Source organism: Odontesthes bonariensis, chromosome 5 (genome assembly GCF_027942865.1).
Source record: "Odontesthes bonariensis isolate fOdoBon6 chromosome 5, fOdoBon6.hap1, whole genome shotgun sequence".
In the NCBI taxonomy this organism is placed as follows: Eukaryota; Metazoa; Chordata; class Actinopteri; order Atheriniformes; family Atherinopsidae; genus Odontesthes; species Odontesthes bonariensis.
This window is the reverse complement of record NC_134510.1, coordinates 2,322,472-2,346,714: the sequence shown is the minus strand read 5'-3', so window position 1 is coordinate 2,346,714 and position 24,243 is coordinate 2,322,472. Positions and strand designations below refer to the sequence as shown.

At 44.1% G+C, this 24,243-nt stretch overlaps 1 protein-coding gene across 2 annotated transcripts in view; it reads left to right on the top strand.

Annotated features, from left to right (window-relative positions):
* The first annotated feature begins 647 nt into the window (after positions 1 to 647).
* Positions 648 to 24,243, top strand: part of cep162 (centrosomal protein 162) — a 57,817-nt gene continuing 34,221 nt past the window's right edge. Inside the window, exons 1-9 of one of the 2 annotated variants that reach the window (XM_075464660.1) lie at positions 648 to 743; positions 2,170 to 2,271; positions 2,787 to 2,922; positions 4,324 to 4,383; positions 11,795 to 11,908; positions 13,654 to 13,831; positions 16,211 to 16,293; positions 16,366 to 16,436; positions 23,256 to 23,286. In XM_075464660.1, coding sequence (XP_075320775.1) covers positions 2,212 to 2,271; positions 2,787 to 2,922; positions 4,324 to 4,383; positions 11,795 to 11,908; positions 13,654 to 13,831; positions 16,211 to 16,293; positions 16,366 to 16,436; positions 23,256 to 23,286 — 733 coding nt within the window. In that variant the 5' untranslated portion in view covers positions 648 to 743; positions 2,170 to 2,211. Of the gene's footprint in view, positions 744 to 2,169; positions 2,272 to 2,786; positions 2,923 to 4,323; positions 4,384 to 9,618; positions 9,971 to 11,794; positions 11,909 to 13,653; positions 13,832 to 16,210; positions 16,294 to 16,365; positions 16,437 to 23,255; positions 23,287 to 24,243 lie in introns of those variants that run through there. The other variant, XM_075464661.1, reaches the window with a different exon arrangement.

The following is a 24,243-nucleotide window of genomic DNA, read 5'->3' as shown; positions in this document are numbered from 1 at the left end:
ATTGTCTTCAAGTGATCAACGCATAACTTGCCAGAGTTTGTATGTATAATGCTCCAGTCAGTGGTGGCTGATAGCAGTTCTGCTGTGGGTATCTCATAGGCCGATTATGAATAATTTGCCTAATTTTCTCAAATCTATTTCTCAAATGGTCTTTTTTTTTTTAATAAACTTTATTTATCTTCACAATATCACAGTAACAGTAGTCATGAAAGAAATAGTGTACAGTAATGAACAAAAGACATAAAATGAAAGAAGAACATAGTAAAAAAATACAACGATAGAAAACTGTTAGAACAGAAGGGAGAAAAAAAGGAAAAAGGAAAAAAAAAATTAATTACACAAGTAAATGCGAGTTACAAAAATAAGTTATAGTCTTTCCAAATACTTATTGTTTTTATAGCCTTTTTGTTAATTGAATTTGAAATTGAGTCAAGATACAATTTTACATCTATTACGAAGAGGTCAAAAAGTGGTTTCCTGTGCATTATTTTACTTTTATGAATATGAAATTTAGCAAGCAACAATATTAGATTGATAAGGTATGTGGGAGAGGAATCTTTCGCCTTGTCAAATGGTCTAATTTCCCATTGGTTATAATCTGTCATGACGCTTTTTAGTAGCCAATCAAATTAGTTTGGTTACCCACGTAATGTCGCGGGAACTGCTGCTCAAAACAGACAAACCAGTGAGGATGTTTTCAACAAGTGTTCAGTTGGAGGAGCTGCCAAAGTCCAATCTCTTGAGTAAGTTCTGTTCGGGTTAGTCTGACAAGCGTACGTTAACTGCAGTGGGGTACATAAATCAACACATATCGCGAAGAGTCGGCTAACTCTTTCGACTAGCAAGCGTTGCTAGCTAAGTGAATACTTAACTACTACTTGAGAAGCACCGGAAGTCCTGCTCTGCTTCGTCAAAAATAAAAACCGAGTTTAAAAACGGGTTTATTATGAAAAACATGAAGCCACTGTTCCATGTTGGTAAAAGTTTTCAGTGGATATTATGTAACTTTGCATGATATTTAGAGTCCAGGGTTTAAACGCCCATTTTTTTTTTTTAAAGTCTATGAGCTTTTTTTCCCCGTTTTACTTTTTAAATAATTACCGGGAAAGTCATGGCGTTATCTTAAGCAATTTACCTGTAAGGTCCCGTTTTGTTATTGATTGACTTTAAGATGGCAATCGTTATTCGTAAGTCCAGAAGTATTACTCTGCCTTCCATTTGTTAGGTTATTGTGAAGTGTTCCGAATATGTTCGCAAACAGTATTCCAGATCAGGAGCAGCTAATGTCATATGAATGGCGTATAAACACGGATATTTTGGGGAATTGTCAGCTCGGTAAACCGGTCAGTCCCATGTAACACAGTAATAGAGATCTATTTCTTTGAACGTTTTAAATGGAATGAAAAGAAAATCACAGATAGGACGGGATGAAAAGAAAATGTAAAGAAATCATTCCTTTAATTTCACGTCTGAAATTATTGATATAAAACTAACCCTGATATATTAACGATACATATATGAACTCTATTTTTTTATTGAAGGTTGTTTATGGTTAAAAATAACAAAGTAATGAGATGCACCTGGCTGAGAACTGGACTATCCTGCCAGCAGACAGTATTTGGGGACTAAAATGAGGTGCTTTCACACAGCTGTTCATCATAGCCTAATGTTAGTGGTTTATGATGGGTTGGTATGTAGAGGCAAGGTGGGAAGGTACCCACTTTTCATTTTCTCAGCTATACCAATTATGGTTTTAGTTCCTTGCGCACTTATTTGTTTCCTAAATTGTCTTTGTTTGGTTTTGAAAGGAAATGCACTTATGATTTCTTGTGACCTGAAGTTCTTTTGCCTACCGGTGTTGAACGCACTTATTGTAAGTCGTTTTGGATAAAAGCGTCTGCAAAATGACTGTAATGTAATGTAATTTACTGTAGAAAAAGAATAGATTTTGAATTAATTTGATCACACCAGTGCTTCTTTTGCTAATGTTGAGTTGCTATGCCATATTTCAGTTTTTGCCATAGATTGTAGATATTGCCAGACTTCATGTTGTGATTAAGATGATTTGCACATTTGTCTGAGATTTTAGTGCTTAAAGTAAGTTCTGGTATTGCTTTTTGAATGACTTGCTATGCATTTAAAGTTTGATTTTATCGATTTATTTTTCAGCTGTGTTGTTTGCTTTTGGCTGGTGAAGTGAGCATCATCACTATGTCTCACAGGCTGACCAAGGAAGATCTGGATGCACAGTTTGAGCAGTTTTTAAAAGAGGTAATGGAACATCTCAGAAAGTGTTGAAAGTGTCGTTGCAGTTTTACAGCACACCATAGTATGATCATCAGGATTATCGTACTGTCCATTCTGATACAGCAGATTATCTTACCTGCTGAGTGCAGTAGACCCTCTTGCATCCTCTTTAATGTCAGGAGTTTGACTTTGAGATGCTCCTCCTGGGAAGTTTGATTTACACTTATCATGACATTGAGACACAGCGCAGACGCATAGTACCAAAGACACACAAACAGAAGGCAGAGGCGACACATGAAGGATTACAAATGACAACAGAACACTGCCAAGACTCCCACACACAGCTGAAGTGAATATGTATAAAGTAGATGAATCATTGATAGTTATTATTTTCTTAATTTGTGTTTCTCTTCTTGTCCTGTGGTAGGGGTGGCTGGGGTCTTGTCAGAGGCAAGAAATATGAGTGCCTGACATCAGAGAAGAGGGGAGAGAACCAAGCAGGTTGCGTTTGTACTGGTTTAAACCTTTATCTCTGACAGTCTGTTTCAGATGACTCCGTGGATTTGGGTGGTCCTGATAAGCAACCCCAGGGCAGAAGCAGCCAAAAATCCAATCGGAAACCAACATCATCATGGTGGCAAGATGACGAACGCGGCAGTGAAGGAACGGGGGGAGGTAATGATCAGAGAGGATTCCTTGATGTTAAAACATAATGCACAGCACTGGGTACGTTAGCTTGTTGGCTTTTTCAGGAGGCTAGTGTGGTGTCACTGTTTAAACTTTGCCTTTCTATTTGAAGTTGCATTACACAGTTGTTTCTCAAAGGGCATCCTCTGTTAGTACAGCAATTACTTCTCATCGTCACATGTTTGTAGTCATAGTTGTGTTTTGTTAAACACACAGCAGCCAGTTGGAGACAGTTGGAAATATTGCTCTCCATATAGTCACAAGTTGTCTAGAGCAGTGGTTTTCAAAGTGGAGGCCCTGGGGGGCCGGCAGGGGGCCTCAGAAAATTGGAGGGAAGATAAGAAAAAAATAGAAAATACATTTTTTTTACACATCATTATAAAAAATAGTCACATTTTTTAATCAGTATTGTAAAATACAATTTATAATAATATGTCATATCGAAATGTTATTTGCAATGCTTGTCTTTCTGATTGGCTGCCAGTCAAAACATCGTAGACCTGGCGGTTTGCGCCTGTTCTGAAGCTGCTCTGCTCCTCAAGCTAGCGTGTAAGTAGCTTAGCCAAAATGGACAGATTTTTTACTAGGAAGAGACCGAATGAACAGACCAACAGCCCTGCTGTGGAGGACACTGCTGCAAAAAAAACCTAAGAACTGGCCGACTAAAATCAGAAAGTACGAAGCAGCATACATTAAGTTTGGCTTTACAGCCATACAGAAAAATGGCCACGATTGCCCGAAATGCGTCCTCTGTCTGGAGACCCTCTCAAATGAGTGTTCAAAACCTTCAACATCACTTGATACAAAAACATCCGTCAGACTTCTTCAGACGTAAAGAAGAGCATTTAGTCAGGCTGCATTCACACAGCAAGCTACTGTCCGTGAAGAAAAGAAAGAAAATACGTTCTAAAAGTTGATGTTTCTTTACATATTTTGTAGCATTGTCTGTGGTTTGCAAAGGGGGTCCCCGGCCAGAAGCTAATACTGTTCGGGGGGCCTTGCCATGGAAAAGTTTGGGAACCCCTGCTATAGAGGTTCGAAACACTGATGGGACCGAGGCCGTAAAGAGAAGTAAAGGCTCAGAGAATGCCTGTTGCTATAATAAAGCTGTGAATAAATTGAAGGATGTTTTTCTAAAAGTTTGGAAATGCTGAGGCATTCTAGTTGTTTCACTGTTCATCCACTTTGGTCACCTCGTTGTTTGGAGCTGCCAATGTTTGAGCACACGTGGCGTGTACAACTTGCATTCGAAAGAATTTTCAACATAACTAAATCTCTAATTACTACTTTCAATGCAGAAACTTCTTTACTGTTTTTGATAGAAAAACTTCTCTTGTGTTCTCTTCTCTTCTCTTTTCTTCTTTTGCCCTGCTCTTCACATCTTTGCAGCAGAGTCACCCAAACGCAGATTTATCAAAGCCAAACAGTCCCAACCTGAGATCAACGAAGGTGAGATAAAGATGACCAAAGGTCCAACAACACAGAGCTCTCCAGAGGTCTCTGTAACCAGACATAAAGCTAGTTTATCTTAATGCATGTTAAACAGACAATTATTCCCAAGCTGATCCAAGTCATTTTTTACATTCATGATTTGGTCATGATGGATTCTAAGTCATGTATCTGATTCTAAAGTAGTGGAGGAAAAAGGCTGAAACGGGAAGGAGAAAAAAAAATCGGCCTGTTTAATGTGCACATCCTGTGCACACTAAGTCCATCTGTTAGTTCATTATTGTCACAGGCTCTGTAGCTGTGACACACAACAAGGTCTTAACAATCATGTGGGTGCTTGAAACTGTGAGACACCACAGTTACTACCCCAAGTAGTAAGCGTAGAAGTATGACGAGCATTAAACACGATGTGGACTACCCTGGACTGGATAATAGAAGATCTCTTAGGATTATTTATATACAGGTCCTTCCAGGTGTGAAAGTTAGAAAATACAACTATGCATGGCGTGTTACATTGTGCCATTCTGTTTTTAACAAAAAACAAGTAAGAATACAGAAGTTGTTACAAACAGACACATTCACTCTTACTGCTTTGAGAGACATTTAGAGGGGAAGTAACAGCTCAGCACCTCTGATCAAATGGACATTGATCACAAACTAGTTTGGCCACCTCACTCTGTTGGTCGCGAGCATTCAGGTGTGTGTTAAGATGATGCCAATAACGAAAGACATCAGCAGTGATTTTAGAGAGGCAATTGTTTCTGACCATTTATCTGGGCTATAAGGACATTTCCCAAGCAATTTAATGTCAGTCATCCCACAGTGAGAAAGATTATTTACAAGACATTCAAGACGGTTGATAATATTCCCAGGAATGAACATCCCAGCAAGGTCACCCCAAGGTCAAAAACCCAAGAGCTGCATCTCAGACTCTACAGGCCCCAGTTAGCATGTTTAATATTTCAGTTAATGACAGTACCATTAAAAGAACACTGAATAAGACTTGCTAGTTTAGAAAGGATGCCAGCAGAAAGTTTCCTCTCTCTAAAACACAGACACAACCGGCGGGTGTTTAATAAGTTAAACTTACACTGGTCTCATTTGTCTGCAGCTCTCTGCTCTCCTTTCTTCCTTCGTGAAATAAAAAAGTATCGTCTCCTGACTCTCTCTGTGAGCTTTTCCAGCCTCGATATTAGACGCCTGATGTGATTGTCCATGATTAATATCACCATCATGCAGACCATAAACACAGTGGCCTCCCCGCTCTCCATATTAGCTTCTTGGTGGTGTTTTTTCTACTCTCCTTACTTTTACCGTTTTGTTTTGTGTTTGAATGTAGCGCTAAACGGCTAACGGCTAACACGTCACTGAAGCAGACGGCTGCGTGCGGCGCATCAGTCCCTATCAGGTCTCGACTCATGTGCGAATGCAGACTGAAACAGTTCCGCTGGGGAAGGACAGTTATCAGAACGAAATTCGAGGAGGGTAGTTCTGATAACTACTTTCTTAGAACGGTCTGTCAGAAAGCGGCTATTAGCTATTAGCCGCTTTCTGACTGTAGGAACCTTTTGCAGTTCCTATAACCTTTTCAGGAACGGGGCCGTTTTCTCCCGCATTCGGACATACAGGAACTCGGGACCACGGCCCTCAGTTCCTATAACCATTTAGCTCCTTCTCCTCAGCTGGGTCTGTTCTGGGTTCTATAGGAACACATCTGACGGAGGTGTTTGGTGGTCGGTAGCTCCGCCCCTTGGTGGTCAGTAGCTCCGCCCCTTGTCATGTTGTCAGGCTGAAATGTTTCCTCATACGACACGGACACAACCTGCGCGTGTTTAATAAGTTAAACTTAAAGCGATACTCCGGAGTAGATTCTACCTGGGGTCATTTGAACCGTGATATCCAGCCAAGTAGCCCACCCAAAGTTTTTTCGATATTGGCTGAACATCAGCTGAGTTACTGAGTTATCCCGAATAGCTTCGTACAAGGGTTAATGGATCCTGGCAGTATCTCCAAAATTACCACACTAAAATCACATGCCATGACACCAAACTTCTACAGTAGTACAAATATGGTCTGTACTCACAAAACGATGCATTTGGAAGTTTGTACATAGTCCAGGAGTTTATTATTATCAACACAAGCCTGATAGCTTCTCTGCAGCTAAAGCTGCGTCGACGTCACTTCTGGGAGCTTCAAAGTAAGATGAGGGTTGATCTACTACTGTAGACAACAAAGCAAGGCTGCTCAATTTCTCCATTGATAAAATAAATTCACAACTCTACAACATAAAATATCATAAAAAAAAACATGTAGAATATAGCATATACTTTGTTGTAGATATCACGGTTCAAATGACCCCAGGTTGAATCTACTCCGGAGTATCGCTTTAATGAAACCAAGAAGTATGGCCTGCGCTCCATCCTGCGTCTCCTGACTCTCTCTGTGAGCTCTTCCAGCCTCCATGTTAGACGCCCCATGTGATCGTCCATGATTAATATCACCATCATGCAGACCATGAACACGGTGGCCTCCCCGCTCTCCATGTTAGCTTCTTGGTGTTTTGTTTTTTTTTCTTCTCTCCTTACTTTTCCCGGGTTTTGTTTTGTTTTGTTGTTGAATGTTAAAGTAACACGTCGCTGTCGCAGACGGTTGCGCCACATCCAGTGTTCGAATTACGGGGGGTACTGGGGGGGTCTGACCCCCCCGATTGAGACTTGATACCTCCCAAATGGGACTAAATTACACTTTTGGGGGGGTACTGAAAAAATGTATCTATTATCTATTACTATATTATAAATCAGGTGTTGAAAATGTCTTGTTACTTAGTATTTTTCAATGTGTACTATGAATAACCAAATAAAATGCGTTTTGGAACACCCCTTCAATGGACTGTACCACCAGCGGGCGTTTTGCATGTTCGCAGGCAGCTCGCGCATAGTCCAAAACATCGGCAGCACTGAGATGCAGGGTTTTGATGCCCGTTAAAATGATGTTTGAGATGCGAGCGCGTGGAATTAAGCTGTCAAGGTGGAGGTTTCCTGTGATTTGTTAAATGAAACTAACAAATCAGACTAATGAACTTACAAACACTCAAGACAGGTGACCGCCCTTCCCTTTCTCCCATGAGAAAAAAGTTAGCCTAGGACTACATCAGAGGAATTCCATCGAGTCAACATGCACAAGTAGTCTCAGTTCAAAGACAGAGACGGACTGCTCTAATCCAGAATACACCAACCAGCATACTTGATGTCAGAAAATAAAGTTCAAGGCTTATCATGTGTTTAAAGCACAATTGGAATCATATCATTTAACTAAGTTAGAAGAAGGCAAATGGATAGTGTGACTCCACCAAGCAGGAAGCAAGGATAGCTGTGTCTAGCAAGGAGGCAAAAAGGATAGCATGCCCACAAAGAGGTAGGAAAAATGGGATTCCTTACCATATGTCCGCCGTGACAAATATAGGATCAATCATAATTTTGACTGTGTTTGAAGCCATTTCATGTAGCAGCTAGCAGTATACCATGACTACTAGCACCACGGGGCTGTCTGATAGCACTTTTCAATCTCAAGAAAAGCGCACACTGTTTACAGCGGACATTACAAGCTATGTTGAATTTGGCAGTTGTAGTCTGATAATTTACAGCTTGATTCTGTATGCGTCATTGGGTTCACTTTGCTGATTGACATTTCTTGATTGCGTCTCATGGGCACTACATAATGTAGGCTAGTTGCTAGTTTGCAAGTGAGCTTTTGGTAAGCCATACAGCTGTTTGAAGTTGGGTCGTCGCTAGGTTTAATATTCATGTATTATTCTGCATGTGTTGGTTCTGCTGCTGTGCTTGTTGCTAACTGGAAAGTTAGCAACGTCCTGCTGCAGCAACGTGTGTGAGACAAACTTTGGCTAGGTGGTTGAACTTGACAGTGCTGCGTGCAGATTTGAACTGAATTCACCTGCTCAGCGCAGATTTTGCAGGGTTGCCAGATGATTTCCAAACATGCTCAAACCCCGCCTGGAGGCACTAAATCTAAACTAAACCAGTCTAAACTGAATTCTATTTATTTCTATGGCCATAGAGCCATATACAGATACAGAAAAACTCGCCCAATACCCATTTTTACCCGCAGACGGTCATCCAAAACAGCCCAATCTGGCAACACGGAGTTTACGGAGACGAGTGCTTTGATATGATCTTCCCGCGAACGTGGTCACTTGATTCATATGAGGCTCTAGTAGGGAGTTTGCAAATGAGAACGTATTGTTGTGTTTGCATATCATGATATTATCATGATATTTTTTTTTGGGGGGGGGGGGGGGGGGGGACGACGTCATCAATTCATCCGCAAAAAGTCCGACCCCCCCGAAGCCCGGTGGATAATTCGAACACTGGCCGCATCAGTCCCGACTCATGTGCGAATGCAAACTGAAACAGTTCCCCTGGGGAAGGGCAGTTATCGGAACGAAATTTGAGGAGGACCGTTCTTAGAGCAACGCTCTTATAAGTGCGTTCTTAGAACGGCTCTGTCTGAAAGCGGCTATTGAGTCTATGAACTTCTTTGTATACCAAAGTTTTCTCGAGTAAGATCTGAGGACATTTGTCTGACAACTAATGCTTAACCACGGGAGATTGGACCGAAAAAAAAAAAAAAAGTTTCAGTGCAATCTGTTGGTTTCCTTAGCTAGGAAACTGTTTTTGAATTGGCTCTATATGAACGAATTGGATTATTTTATGAATGATTATGATTACAATTAATTGAATTCCAATTGGCTTGAATTGGACTTTATTATCTAAGTGCCTTGAGATGACATTTGTTGTATTTGGCGCTATATAAATAAAAATTAATTGAATTGAACCAAACTGGGTCATGCAAAAGGAGAATTATCCCAAAAACCATGTGAGAAACTGGTAACGTTATACTTTAGTTGTTGTTCAAAGGGGGTCCTGCAGGCTGTTGAATCATGGGTGGTATGTAGTTTTTCCCACAATGCTTCTGAAAACTGATTTGACAGTGCAATATGTAATGTGCTGTTCGTATGTGGTTATATTTACCCAATTTTACTGCCTGGTAAGGACCACTTTCCTGCTCTGTGTGTTGCTCGTGTTCAACTAGCAGTCACGGTGGTGGCAGCCGCAGCTTCTTGCTGTTTACTGTCAGAGCAGCAGGGATCATTTTAGTTGCAACTCCGTCATAGCTGCTGTAAAATGGAATGAACAGTGGCCAGAGTGTGAAGATGAATGAATTGTGTAGTTCAGACGTTACATTCAAACTATATTGGATTCAACTGCATCCAGCACCAATTGACCTACCCTCTCTCTCTTCTTGCTGTGCAAAGTTGTCAGCAGGGAGCCATTCCATAAGCCTGTCCCCAAACCTCGCTCCAAGGCTCCAGGTAAACCCATTCAGCCTTTGGGCATTTCCCAAACTGTGGAACGACACATAGCTTCATCAGATGACTCGCGGTCAGAAAGTATGAGGAGTCCCACTCAGGAAAACCTCCACTCTTTGTCAGGAGAGAGTAATCCTGATGAAACTGGTGACACTCAACCAGCTAGCTCTGATGGTCTTTCCCAGGGGGACAGTGATAATGGTAACGTTAACACAACCCCCCCAGAGCCCTGTTAGTCCCTTAGCAGTGTTGTAGTCCTGCTGTGTCTCTTCTTATCGTGTGTTTGTGTCTCTCATGAGCTGTGTTATGTGTCTGAGTCTGTTTAAGTTGTTTGTCCTGTCTGCCTCATTAACCAGGGGAAGATGTTTGTGGTGATGTTGTAAATAATTTGGTTAGACATTTTAAACCAAACTGTGTTTAACTTGGCTTTGGTAAAAGAACAAACCTGTAGGTTTAGTCAGCAAATGCCCAGTGGATGGGTGCATTTTGAATAAAACCCACTGGGTGGCAGTAGGGGGTTTTGGGAAAGTGTACATCATAGAGTGTTAACCATCTTACTTTATGTCACACACTTGATTTCTTCACTTTACTGCTCTCCTTGAGTCTTAAGCCCCTTTCACACTGAGGAAGAACCCGCATTTAATTTGCGAATTTAGCGTGTCCACTGTTCCTTTCACACTGACGACCCGGGCTGGCGTGTCAACTCAATTCGCCATTCGAGTCGCGTCAGACCGTAGTCTTTTTGCCGAATTTGATGTGAAAGCAATTGACGCGGGTTGGACGTGGGCGTGGCGTGACGTGAGGAGTTTAAAAGACAGGATGGACAGCTGATTCAGAACAACAGCGAAAGGTGAGGACAAGTTTCACTCTGTTTTACATCAAGTTCGAGACATTTTTGAAGATGGCCAACTGGGGAGACAAGGAGGTCCGCGAGCTCCTCAGCCTCTGAGCAGAGGACGTTTTTTACCGCCACATGTCGGGGACAGTGAAAGATGGACCTCTGCTGGAAGGGCTGGCTGTTCGCGTTCTTCTACTTTGAATTGTCGATGGATTTTCTCAACTTGGACACTATAGTGCTCTTGTATTCTCCGCATATGTTCTTCGACGGCATCCCACGTTGTGACCATCCACACCCCGTAAAATAACATCTCCATGAACTGCATATACACTTGCAAAAACAAGTCCTCAAGGTGTCCCGCCATCGTTGGTTTGAAAAATTTGATGCAGACAGGTGTATTTAACCCTACCTCCGACGCATGGCTTGTGCCTACGTCATTGTACACGCCCAGCATTTTATGTGTTTCGTGTGACGCTCTGCCACTAGGCAACGCCCCCTGAACTTTGCTTCCGGCGACACGAAGTAATTTGGACCCGCGATGGTAGTGGGTCTCAGTGTGAAAGGTGCTTTAGTCTCTCACCAGAGTTGTGATTTAAGAAAATGTCATATAATATTTGACACAGCTGCATCATCTAACCATAGTTTTGTTGCAGTGTACAGCTTTATTTATTTATTTTGGTCAGCTGACCAGTAAGTGTGTGACAGTATAGAATAGATGTGACTTTTAACTCAGTTTACAGTGTAGGATTAACTAGCCAGACAATAATTCCCATCGGGGATACAGCAGTGTATCATCTCTTATAGCCTTCAGTAAGCATGCACTGAGTTTAGGAATCAAGACATCCTTCAATGTTTGGCTGTGAGGGGTATCCTGGGTTACCCTAACCCACAGCCAGATGGGTGGAGGAGAGAGGAGACGAGACACAAGTTAGACAAATGAGATGAGCCTTAAATAGTTGTTCGTAAACTTTGTCTTTGTATTCCTTAAAAGCTGTATTAACAATGTTTATGTGAAAGCAGGGCTAATTGTTGACATAAGAGTAATAAATACCATAAATATGTAAATGGTTTGTTCAATGATGTTAACCTCTCTTTAGATCCACTGGTGTGACCTACATGTCCCACAGTAACTACGCAAGGCTTATTGTTCTGTTTTCTCTGACTTCCCTTATGTGGAATCCTGTCAGGATCTTTCAGAAAGTCTTTGAGGAAGTCTCTTTCTATTCGAGAAGAGGATGAGGATCCAGGGGATGCGTGTTTGAGGGATGAAAGTCTTGAAGCGGCTTTGCTCAGCAGAAACGGTACAGAGACGGGATGAATCCATCACAAGTGAACAACTGAGTAATACCCATCTGTGGTTAAAGACAGTTTTCATAAAATGACACATTGATTAGCCACTTTTGCTTGTTTTCTGATATAATAGACATGAACCAGTGTGTTTGGCAATGTTTTATGGAGCACTGCAGTTCAGGATGTCAGTGGTTGACAATGGGAGGTTCTATTGAGACATTTTAATCACTAAACTTTATATTATCTGGGCCCTGCTCTGGATTTAATAAGTATGTCCTTTAGTTAGTTGGCCAGCTGTGGCTCATGTTTAGCTGTGTGTTTAGATTTTGTTGTAGTAGCACGATTAAAAGTGCGCTTACCGACCTATTTTTAGGTGTTGGCCGTGTATCTGTGGACATCTGAACAATTTAATGGACTACTGCAGAAATAACTTTAGAAAATAAGATTATTTTTCAAGCATTTTGAAGTTAAGGTTACCTTTTTTTTTCAAGTAGATTTCTTGATATTTATTTACCATAAACAAAGGGTAGTAAGGACTCCAGACAGGCCATTTAATCAGATTTTACAAAAAAGTTTTGTAGACGTTGCACATTTGATGGGAAAACTACTTTGTCTAACCTACTGCAAACCTTTAAACCTAAATCACTCTAGCTTTGGTAGGGACACTCCCCTCCCCTGACACACACACAGGGAAAAAAAAGTAAAAAAAGTCTCTGAATTATGCTGAACAAGGAAATACTTTATCAACTGAAGCCCTGACGGGCCAGCTGCTGCTTCCACAAGCTGAACTACATCTGGACTGGATCTCTGAGTTTCCTGAATGTATTTCAAAATAATGCATCAATGAATAAAATGTAGAGCCTATCTGATGACTATATGTATTACACTTTTGAAACTTATTAGAAAAAACGTTTAAATATTACAGGAATAGCCAAGATTTAGGCTTTATGGAACCAACTTTGTTTATAATTCAAAAATAGAGAGAAAAAAACCACCATAACACCTTGTTATTTGTAATGTGATTTTAGCCTATTTCCTATAATAAACCCAACATTTAGTTGCATACTTGAATACTTTTTATTTATTAATTTTAGGACTCATTTATTTTTACAAACGTGTTTGTCAAAGCAACACAGCCACAACACTCTCATCTCCCGGTCCCGGAAGCTGTGAACTAAACTGAAACATGAACCGTTCAGCCGTGTATCAGTTAGGTGGGTCGGAGTCGCAGGCTTCTCCCGCCAAGCACTGAACGATTCGGTGAACGAATCTTTTTAGTGAACTGATTCTAATGATTCAGTTCATCTAAAAGAGCTGCTGTGCCCATCACTACAGCGCGTCTCCTCGTCGAGAGCGGTGACGAGAGGTGTGCTGACCCTTCAGCCAATCAAATGGCAGCATATCTAACTGTTGTAATGCAGGTTACACTGAACATTGCGACGAGAGGGCACGTTGGAAAAATAGTTCTCTACAAATGCTTAATACTACGAATGAGTTTGTGAAAAATATTATATTTAATGCATTATGTAAAAAAAAAAAAAAAAATGTTATTAGAATATTATCAAAAATATTGGTAGGGACAACTCTGTCTTCCCCAAACTTTGGTGTGACTTGTCCCTATGGTCCCTATGCAAACTTACGCCCTTGGTGTGTATATAGTTGGAATATGCTTCTTCTCCATCCTTAGACTGTTGTGTTTCTTCAGAACTGTTACAGTTGTACTTTCCATTTGTGCTGACTTTACATGCAAGTGCAGGATCAGCGATGACACCAACTGTAAACGCGACCAGTGTGGGCTTAGACACTCTGGATGAGGAAGAGGAGAAAGACAGGTTCTTTGCTCAGCTAGAGGCAGGAGCTTCATCAACTGTAGATTATGCCAAGCTGAACAGAGAGTTGGACTCAACCAGTTCTACCGTCGCCACTGACCTCAGGTACGAAAGCAGACGTTGTGTAATACACAGTATCTCCTCTGATTTAAAGGAAAAGAAAAGTACCCCGTAACAGGTCAGTCCCATCACATTGGGACCCCCTCTCTGGATACAGTAACAGACTAAAATGTTATGATGCCATCTTCATGTTCTTGGTTCTTGTTGAGTTGTTACTTTGACTAGATGCTGAAATGTAAGTTTTTTTTCTTCCAATTATTTGAATGTATTTACGTGGTGTGTTAAACGTGTTAAAGTGGTGCCACAGGAAATTTGCAGTAGTGCCTGAAATCTTTACAACAATGATTGGAGAGTTACCACAACTCATGGAGCGACAGTAGCCACATGCATGGAAAATTCACTGGGAACAAATAAGTCAAAATTGTCCATGAATGTGGTTCTACTTAGTCCCTTAAGCCCTACACTATTCTTTGAAACGTTCTCCTGAAAAATATCTTCAGATTCAGTCAGATACAGCACTATAAGTGTGAAGCCAACAGACCAACCTGCAGGTCTCCCTTATCCCCAGGCCAGAGCACAGCTTGGAAAACTGAAATCAGTGCATCATTAACATAGTCACAACAGTTCCGTGATCTGATGTTTTTAAAACCAGTTCAAAAATTCTCAACTGCAGGTCTGTTGAATTTTTTGACCAACTTATGCTACACCTATTTAAGTTACAGTGATACTCGGCTAGCCTGGCTGACGTGTCCACATCTCGATGAGATGGTGGTCTGGGAACTAGGTGTGCATTTTCTCGTATTTGAGGCGTGGTTTACGAATGCCTAGAGCGGTTTATTGGGCAATACGAATGTCTATCAAATGGCGTCTGGTTCTTCCCATGCTGCTTTGCGCGCGATTCATAGCCAATTGTATCACTTATACCAGATGACTTATGTAGAACGACAGAAATTCGACGAGGAAGAAAAAGAAAAAAATATATAAAATAAAAGAAAACTTGCGTTCTAAGCTACGTAAAACACTTTCTAAGGCTGCATCGAACGGTAACATTGTGTCCGCTGCCATGTTGGATTAACACTCTACAAGCTTTGGTATCGCGCATAGACGTCGTCATCGTCTTGCTGCCCCCCCCCGTTCTGTGATTGGTTCCCTAACTCAGGCAAAAATAAGGGCGGTGGTTTCCAGGCTGACTTTGCAGTGTGAATGAAATCGCGCGCAAAGCAGCATGGGAATTCCCAGGCTAATACTCGGCCATATCTTAAAGCTGCAGTCTGCAGGATTTGTTGTTGTCATACGTAAAGTCCTAATTTTTGGCATTTTAAGAGTTTACATGATCTATCAGAACGCTTGAAGTTGAAAACGGTGACCTCCGTAGTCGCAAAATGCAAGAAATGCTTATTTTTTAACCGAAAAATAAAAAGTTATTCAACTTCCTGTCCCGCCCCATCAAAACACATGAGAACTCGTGCACGTCTACGTGCACGCCAGATGCGCGTACAGGACTCCTCATTCATCAACTCACCTGTCATTTGCGATCATGGAAGACACAGTAAGTAGACAAGCCCGTAATGAAGTTCAATAGTCCAGATAAATAAGCGTGGGGACGAGCCTACCTTGTCCCTGCCCAGCTCGTAACCTGATTGGTTACCTTTTACCGGTCCAGTCTGCAATTTTGTAAACAAACCTGCTGGCTTTGGAGGGACCTAGAGATATATAGGGGACCTAGAGAACTTTTTTTTTTTTTTTTTTTTTTTTTTTTTTTTTTTTGTATTGGGGTATTTAATGTACTACTTTCAGAATCCCCGGACAGTTCCAGGCATTATGCTTGAAAAAGAGTTGCAGACTGCAGCTTTAAGTCTAAATGTACCATGCATGGAACCCTTCAAATAAGGCCTTGGTTGCGTTGTTATAGGCCAACACTCGCCGAGCTAACAGTAACATCTGTTACCCTTGAATCTGGGCAATAAAACATTAATCTCTGATTGTTCAACTGCGCTTACGTTTGAAGACCAAAATAAAATGACCTACAACCTGTAGAAATGTGTAACATGAACAAATTTTGCATAAATACAGCTGAGTTTAACTTCCTGGTTTGGCTGCTTTGCAGAAAGCTGTCTGCCCGGCACTGCAGGTCCAAGACGCAAGTGAAGAGTGTAAAGGACGAACAACATATTTTAAGGGCTTAATTTGCCCAATAAAGTATTGGGCTTAATTTCTATCCTGTATCTTAGACCTCTGGGGAAATGCAGAAGACCCATGGATGAAATGATCTTTTAGACTTTGAAAAAATCCCAGGCCCATCAAGTTCTAGATGCTGTTGGTTCTGTTCTCTGCAGGAATAGATGGCACGTCCTGGTTGACAGATGAATGCGTTCTTTGTTACTTTCTTTGACCAGACACTGGTAACACATATTCTCGTTGTAGGAAAGCAGAGGAAGCAGCACTGGAGCAGAGTGATGAGCATCAAAGCAAAGCCAGAGTCACAGAAATTGTCAGAGAGTCTCCAGGTAAGAACAACAAAGAGCGGGCAAACCTTGCTGTGCTTCGCTGTGTTTCTGATGCAGGTCCTCCTCTCTTAGCCCTTACAGGCTCCCCCCATTACAGCCAAGATTTTGAAGATGAGGATAGCATGGAAAAGCCACTGGAGGAGGTTTGTAGTGGTGCAATTTCTAATTTTAAAAGTGGCATTCTTTGTGGCTTTGATTGTTATATTTTAGCATGAAAGTTTAGCTTTGACCTTGCTATAGTGTAGTTTCAGCTGGAGGTCTACTTTTTAGACTCTTCAGAGTTGATTACATTGAAGAAATAACCCCCCGTTCAAGGCTTTCAGTGTTTCCCATACATTGAGGAAACTCTATGAAACTCTAAACTCGACGTCACTTCCTTGATCTGGGAGCTTCAAAGTAAGATGAGGGTTGATCTACTACTGTAGACAACAAAGTATATGCTATATTCTACATGTTTTTTTTATGAATTTTTATGTTGTAGAGTTGTGAAATTATTTTATCAATGGAGAAATTGAGCAGCCTTGCTTTGTTGTCTACAGTAGTAGATCAACCCTCATCTTACTTTGAAGCTCCCAGAAGTGACGTCGACGCAGCTTTAGCTGCAGAGAAGCTATCAGGCTTGTGTTGATAATAATAAACTCCTGGACTATGTACAAACTTCCAAATGCATCGTTTTGTGAGTACAGACCATATTTGTACTACTGTAGAAGTTTGGTGTCATGACATGTGATTTTAGTGTGGTAATTTTGGAGATACTGCCAGGATCCATTAACCCTTGTACGAAGCTATTCGGGATAACTCAGTAACTCAGCTGATGTTCAGCCAATATCGAAAAAACTGCGGGTGGGCTACTTGGCTGGATATCACGGTTCAAATGACCCCAGGTTGATTCTACTCCGGAGTATCGCTTTAACATCCCACATTTTACATTGCCAGTATTGCACACATTACAGTCAGTATAGTGTGCTGTTTAACTGTGTATTGAGCTCTACTTCAACAAGGCAAGGCAAGGCAATTTTATTTATAGAGCACAATTCATACACAGGGCAATTCAAAGTGCTTCACAGCTACATAAAATCACAAGAAGGCAATAAAATTATTAAAAAGAAATAAAAAATAAAATAAATAAAAAAAATAAATAAATTAAAAACCCATTAAAATAATCATTAATTAATTAAAAAGTGAAGAGTGCAGATAAAATACTTTCAGGTGTCATATGCACAGCTAAATAGAACTGTTTTTAGCCTGGATTTAAACATTGTCAGAGTTGAGGCCTGTCTCACATCTTCTGGAGGACTGTTCCAGATTTTAGGAGCATAAAACTGAAACGCAGCCTCACCTTGTTTCATACTGACTCTGGGCCCCAGCAGGAGACCCCTCCCTGAGGCAGGAGACCCCTCCCTGAGCTTCTCAGAGCCGGAGTTGGTTCATATGGGTCTAACATGTCAGAGATGTACTTTGGCGCATAACCATGAAGAGACTTGTATACGAGCAGAGCTGTTTTAAAGTCTATTCTCTGAGCGACAGGAAGCCAGTGCAGAGACCTGAGCACTGGTCTCTGCACAGGATATAGATCCTAAAACATCTTAACGATCCAAAATGGATTACCGAGAGGATTTGAAATAGCCCTGATCAAAACATCATCACCTGTATAGATCTTAAAAGTGCAGTTCAGAAACAATCAAATCCACCAAAACAAGAACTTGAAGAAGTTGTTACTGTGAGAAGATGTTTACCAAAGTGAGTTTTATAGTACAGGAGTGTTACATGCATGTCTCCGTGTGGCCCTGTGACAGACTGGGACCTGTCCAGGGTGTGCCCCGCCTCTCGCCCTGTGACAGACTGGGACCTGTCCAGGGTGTACCCCGCCTCTCGCCCTGTGACAGACTGGGACCTGTCCAGGGTGTGCCCCGCCTCTCGCCCTGTGACAGACTGGGACCTGTCCAGGGTGTACCCCGCCTCTCGCCCTGTGACAGACTGGGACCTGTCCAGGGTGTACCCCGCCTCTCGCCCTGTGACAGACTGGGACCTGTCCAGGGTGTACCCCGCCTCTCGCCCTGTGACAGACTGGGACCTGTCCAGGGTGTACCCCGCCTCTCGCCCAGTGACAGACTGGGACCTGTCCAGGGTGTACCCCGCCTCTCGCCCTGTGACAGACTGGGACCTGTCCAGGCTGTACCCCGCCTCTCGCCCAGTGACAGACTGGGACCTGTCCAGGCTGTACCCCGCCTCTCGCCCTGTGACAGACTGGGACCTGTCCAGGCTGTACCCCGCCTCTCGCCCAGTGACAGACTGGGACCTGTCAAGGCTCTACCCTGCCTCTCGCCCAGTGACAGACTGGGACCTGTCCAGGGTGTACCCTGCCTCTCGCCCAGTGACAGACTGGGACCTGTCCAGGCTGTACCCTTCCTCTCGCCCAGTGACAGACTGGGACCTGTCCAGGGTGTGCCCCGCCTCTCGCCCAGTGACAGACTGGGACCTGTCCAGGCTGTACCCCGCCTCTTGCCCTGTGACAGACTGGGACCTGTCCAGGGTGTACCCTGCCTCTCGCCCAGTGACAGACTGGGACCTGTCCAGGCTGTACCCCGCCTCTCGCCCAGTGACAGACTGGGACCTGTCGAGGCTGTACCCTGCCTCTCGCCCAGTGACAGACTGGGACCTGTCGAGGCTGTACCCCGCCTCTCGCCCAGTGACAGACTGGGACCTGTCCAGGGTGTGCCCCGCCTCTCGCCCTGTGACAGACTGGGACCTGTCCAGGGATGTGCCCCGCTTCTCGCCCAGTGACAGACTGGGACCTGTCCAGGGTGTACCCCGCCTCTCGCCCTGTGACAGACTGGGACCTGTCCAGGCTGTACCCCGCCTCTCGCCCTGTGACAGACTGGGACCTGTCCAGGGTGTGCCCCGCCTCTCGCCCTGTGACAGACTGGGACCTGTCCAGGGATGTGCCCCGCTTCTCGCCCAGTGACAGACTGGGACCTGTCCAGGCTGTACCCCGCTTCTCGCCCTGTGACAGACTGGGACCTGTCCAGGCTGTACCCCGCCTCTCGCCCTGTGACAGACTGGGACCTGTCCAGGCTGTACCCCGCCTCTCGCCCAGTGACAGACTGGGACCTGTCCAGGCTGTACCCCGCCTCTCGCCCAGTGACAGACTGGGACCTGTCCAGGCTGTACCCCGCCTCTCGCCCAGTGACAGACTGGGACCTGTCCAGGCTGTACCCCGCCTCTCGCCCAGTGACAGACTGGGACCTGTCCAGGCTGTACCCTGCCTCTCGCCCAGTGACAGACTGGGACCTGTCCAGGCTGTACCCCGCCTCTCGCCCTGTGACAGACTGGGACCTGTCCAGGCTGTACCCCGCCTCTCGCCCAGTGACAGACTGGGACCTGTCAAGGCTCTACCCTGCCTCTCGCCCAGTGACAGCTAGCATAGGCTGCAGTATTGAAGCTACAAGGCTACACCCAAAAATACTGTACTATCTATACAGTTTACCTTGTTTTTAAAGTTTCTGTAAAGTCAAAATGAACACATTTTACTGTAGATGGATGAGACTTTCTCCGTTAGGCAGACTGAGCTTGGTAAAAGCAGGTTGACTTCCCAGTTCATTTATCTTTGCTCAGCGGTATACTTGACAGTACCTGGACAGTACTAAGGTCAGCCTTGGAAACTCATTACAGCAGTCTCTATGTTTTGTCTTTTTTACGTAATGTCATAAACTGCATCTCGCCACATTGTTCACCAATGGATGGATTACCGAGAGGATTTGAAATAGCCCTGATCAAAACATCATCACCTGTATAGATCTTAAAAGTGCAGTTCAGAAACAATCAAATCCACCAAAACAAGAACTTGAAGAAGTTGTTACTGTGAGAAGATGTTTACCAAAGTGAGTTTTATAGTACAGGAGTGTTACATGCATGTCTCCGTGTGGCCCTGTGACAGACTGGGACCTGTCCAGGGTGTGCCCCGCCTCTCGCCCTGTGACAGACTGGGACCTGTCCAGGGTGTACCCCGCCTCTCGCCCTGTGACAGACTGGGACCTGTCCAGGGTGTACCCCGCCTCTCGCCCTGTGACAGACTGGGACCTGTCCAGGGTGTACCCCGCCTCTCGCCCTGTGACAGACTGGGACCTGTCCAGGGTGTACCCCGCCTCTCGCCCTGTGACAGACTGGGACCTGTCCAGGGTGTACCCCGCCTCTCGCCCTGTGACAGACTGGGACCTGTCCAGGGTGTACCCCGCCTCTCGCCCTGTGACAGACTGGGACCTGTCCAGGCTGTACCCCGCCTCTCGCCCAGTGACAGACTGGGACCTGTCCAGGCTGTACCCCGCCTCTCGCCCTGTGACAGACTGGGACCTGTCCAGGCTGTACCCCGCCTCTCGCCCAGTGACAGACTGGGACCTGTCAAGGCTCTACCCTGCCTCTCGCCCAGTGACAGACTGGGACCTGTCCAGGGTGTACCCTGCCTCTCGCCCAGTGACAGACTGGGACCTGTCCAGGCTGTACCCTTCCTCTCGCCCAGTGACAGACTGGGACCTGTCCAGGCTGTACCCTGCCTCTCGCCCAGTGACAGACTTACTTTGAAGCTCCCAGAAGTGACGTCGACGCAGCTTTAGCTGCAGAGAAGCTATCAGGCTTGTGTTGATAATAATAAACTCCTGGACTATGTACAAACTTCCAAATGCATCGTTTTGTGAGTACAGACCATATTTGTACTACTGTAGAAGTTTGGTGTCATGACATGTGATTTTAGTGTGGTAATTTTGGAGATACTGCCAGGATCCATTAACCCTTGTACGAAGCTATTCGGGATAACTCAGTAACTCAGCTGATGTTCAGCCAATATCGAAAAAACTGCGGGTGGGCTACTTGGCTGGATATCACGGTTCAAATGACCCCAGGTTGATTCTACTCCGGAGTATCGCTTTAACATCCCACATTTTACATTGCCAGTATTGCACACATTACAGTCAGTATAGTGTGCTGTTTAACTGTGTATTGAGCTCTACTTCAACAAGGCAAGGCAAGGCAATTTTATTTATAGAGCACAATTCATACACAGGGCAATTCAAAGTGCTTCACAGCTACATAAAATCACAAGAAGGCAATAAAATTATTAAAAAGAAATAAAAAATAAAATAAATAAAAAAAATAAATAAATTAAAAACCCATTAAAATAATCATTAATTAATTAAAAAGTGAAGAGTGCAGATAAAATACTTTCAGGTGTCATATGCACAGCTAAATAGAACTGTTTTTAGCCTGGATTTAAACATTGTCAGAGTTGAGGCCTGTCTCACATCTTCTGGAGGACTGTTCCAGATTTTAGGAGCATAAAACTGAAACGCAGCCTCACCTTGTTTCATACTGACTCTGGGCCCCAGCAGGAGACCCCTCCCTGAGGCAGGAGACCCCTCCCTGAGCTTCTCAGAGCCGGAGTTGGTTCATATGGGTCTAACATGTCAGAGATGTACTTTGGCGCATAACCATGAAGAGACTTGTATACGAGCAGAGCTGTTTTAAAGTCTATTCTCTGAGCGACAGGAAGCCAGTGCAGAGACCTGAGCACTGGTCTCTGCACAGGATATAGATCCTAAAACATCTTAACGATCCAAAATGGATTACCGAGAGGATTTGAAATAGCCCTGATCAAAACATCATCACCTGTATAGATCTTAAAAGTGCAGTTCAGAAACAATCAAATCCACCAAAACAAGAACTTGAAGAAGTTGTTACTGTGAGAAGATGTTTACCAAAGTGAGTTTTATAGTACAGGAGTGTTACATGCATGTCTCCGTGTGGCCCTGTGACAGACTGGGACCTGTCCAGGGTGTGCCCCGCCTCTCGCCCTGTGACAGACTGGGACCTGTCCAGGCTGTACCCCGCCTCTCGCCCTGTGACAGACTGGGACCTGTCCAGGGTGTGCCCCGCCTCTCGCCCTGTGACAGACTGGGACCTGTCCAGGGATGTGCCCCGCTTCTCGCCCAGTGACAGACTGGGACCTGTCCAGGCTGTACCCCGCTTCTCGCCCTGTGACAGACTGGGACCTGTCCAGGCTGTACCCCGCCTCTCGCCCTGTGACAGACTGGGACCTGTCCAGGCTGTACCCCGCCTCTCGCCCAGTGACAGACTGGGACCTGTCCAGGCTGTACCCCGCCTCTCGCCCAGTGACAGACTGGGACCTGTCCAGGCTGTACCCCGCCTCTCGCCCAGTGACAGACTGGGACCTGTCCAGGCTGTACCCCGCCTCTCGCCCAGTGACAGACTGGGACCTGTCCAGGCTGTACCCCGCCTCTCGCCCAGTGACAGACTGGGACCTGTCCAGGCTGTACCCCGCCTCTCGCCCTGTGACAGACTGGGACCTGTCCAGGCTGTACCCCGCCTCTCGCCCAGTGACAGACTGGGACCTGTCCAGGCTGTACCCCGCCTCTCGCCCAGTGACAGACTGGGACCTGTCCAGGCTGTACCCTGCCTCTCGCCCAGTGACAGACTGGGACCTGTCCAGGCTGTACCCCGCCTCTCGCCCTGTGACAGACTGGGACCTGTCCAGGCTGTACCCCGCCTCTCGCCCAGTGACAGACTGGGACCTGTCAAGGCTCTACCCTGCCTCTCGCCCAGTGACAGCTAGCATAGGCTGCAGTATTGAAGCTACAAGGCTACACCCAAAAATACTGTACTATCTATACAGTTTACCTTGTTTTTAAAGTTTCTGTAAAGTCAAAATGAACACATTTTACTGTAGATGGATGAGACTTTCTCCGTTAGGCAGACTGAGCTTGGTAAAAGCAGGTTGACTTCCCAGTTCATTTATCTTTGCTCAGCGGTATACTTGACAGTACCTGGACAGTACTAAGGTCAGCCTTGGAAACTCATTACAGCAGTCTCTATGTTTTGTCTTTTTTACGTAATGTCATAAACTGCATCTCGCCACATTGTTCACCAATGCATGTTATTTTTTATATTTTCAGAAGTCTAAAATGTCTCCAATTCTGGCAAGAGGTAAGAGACACAAAAAATCTCACGAACAAAAATGTTCAGTGGTTTTACTACTTTGTAATGAGATCTTTGAGTTACAATGGAGCTCGGTCATTAAGAGCTTTATATTTGAGAGGCAGAATCTTAAATTCTGTTCTGAAGTTAACAAGGAGTTTAAACTGGAGAAATAGGATTGCCCGTGATAATTCTCATCCGAACGCTCACTGCAACAGTTTGGATCAGCTGTAGACTTTCCAAAGAATTATTGAGACAACCCTTTATTAAAGAACTGCAGTTGTCTTATGTTGAAATAACAAATGCATGGAGCAGTGTTATTTAGCATCCCTCCTAGACAGGATGTTCCTAATTTTGGCCAAAGAAGACTGTTGTAGAGACCTATTTTCAATTCAATTCATTTTTATTTATATAGCGCCAAATACAACAAATGTCATCTCAAGGCACTTAGATAGTAAGTCCAATTCAAGCCAATTGGAATTCAATTAATTAATAATAATCATAATTCATAAAATAATCCAATTCGTTCATATAGAGCCAATTCAAAAACAATTTCCTAGCTAAGAAAACCAACAGATTGCACTGAAAACTTTTTGTTTTTCGGTCCAATCTCCCGGCCTGAGCGGCGTGCCTGAGGCGACTGTGGAGAGAAACGACTCCCTTTTAACAGGAAGAAACCTCTGGCAGAACCAGACTCAGGAAGGGTGGCCATCCGCCTCGACCAGCTGGGGTTTGAGAAGACAGAAAAAGGGGGGGGGGAGGGGGGCAGGGGGCCACCGCGACGGCGGCACTGTAACACCATTCAAAGGATATCTGTTGGAACAGGGAAACACGAGTTAATGACCACAATAATATCACATATACATAAAGAGAGTAAAGTGAGGAAAGGTGTGTCAGATGAGGCCCCCCAGCAGTCTAGGCCTATAGCAGCTTAACTATGGGATGTTTCAGGATCACCTGAGCCAT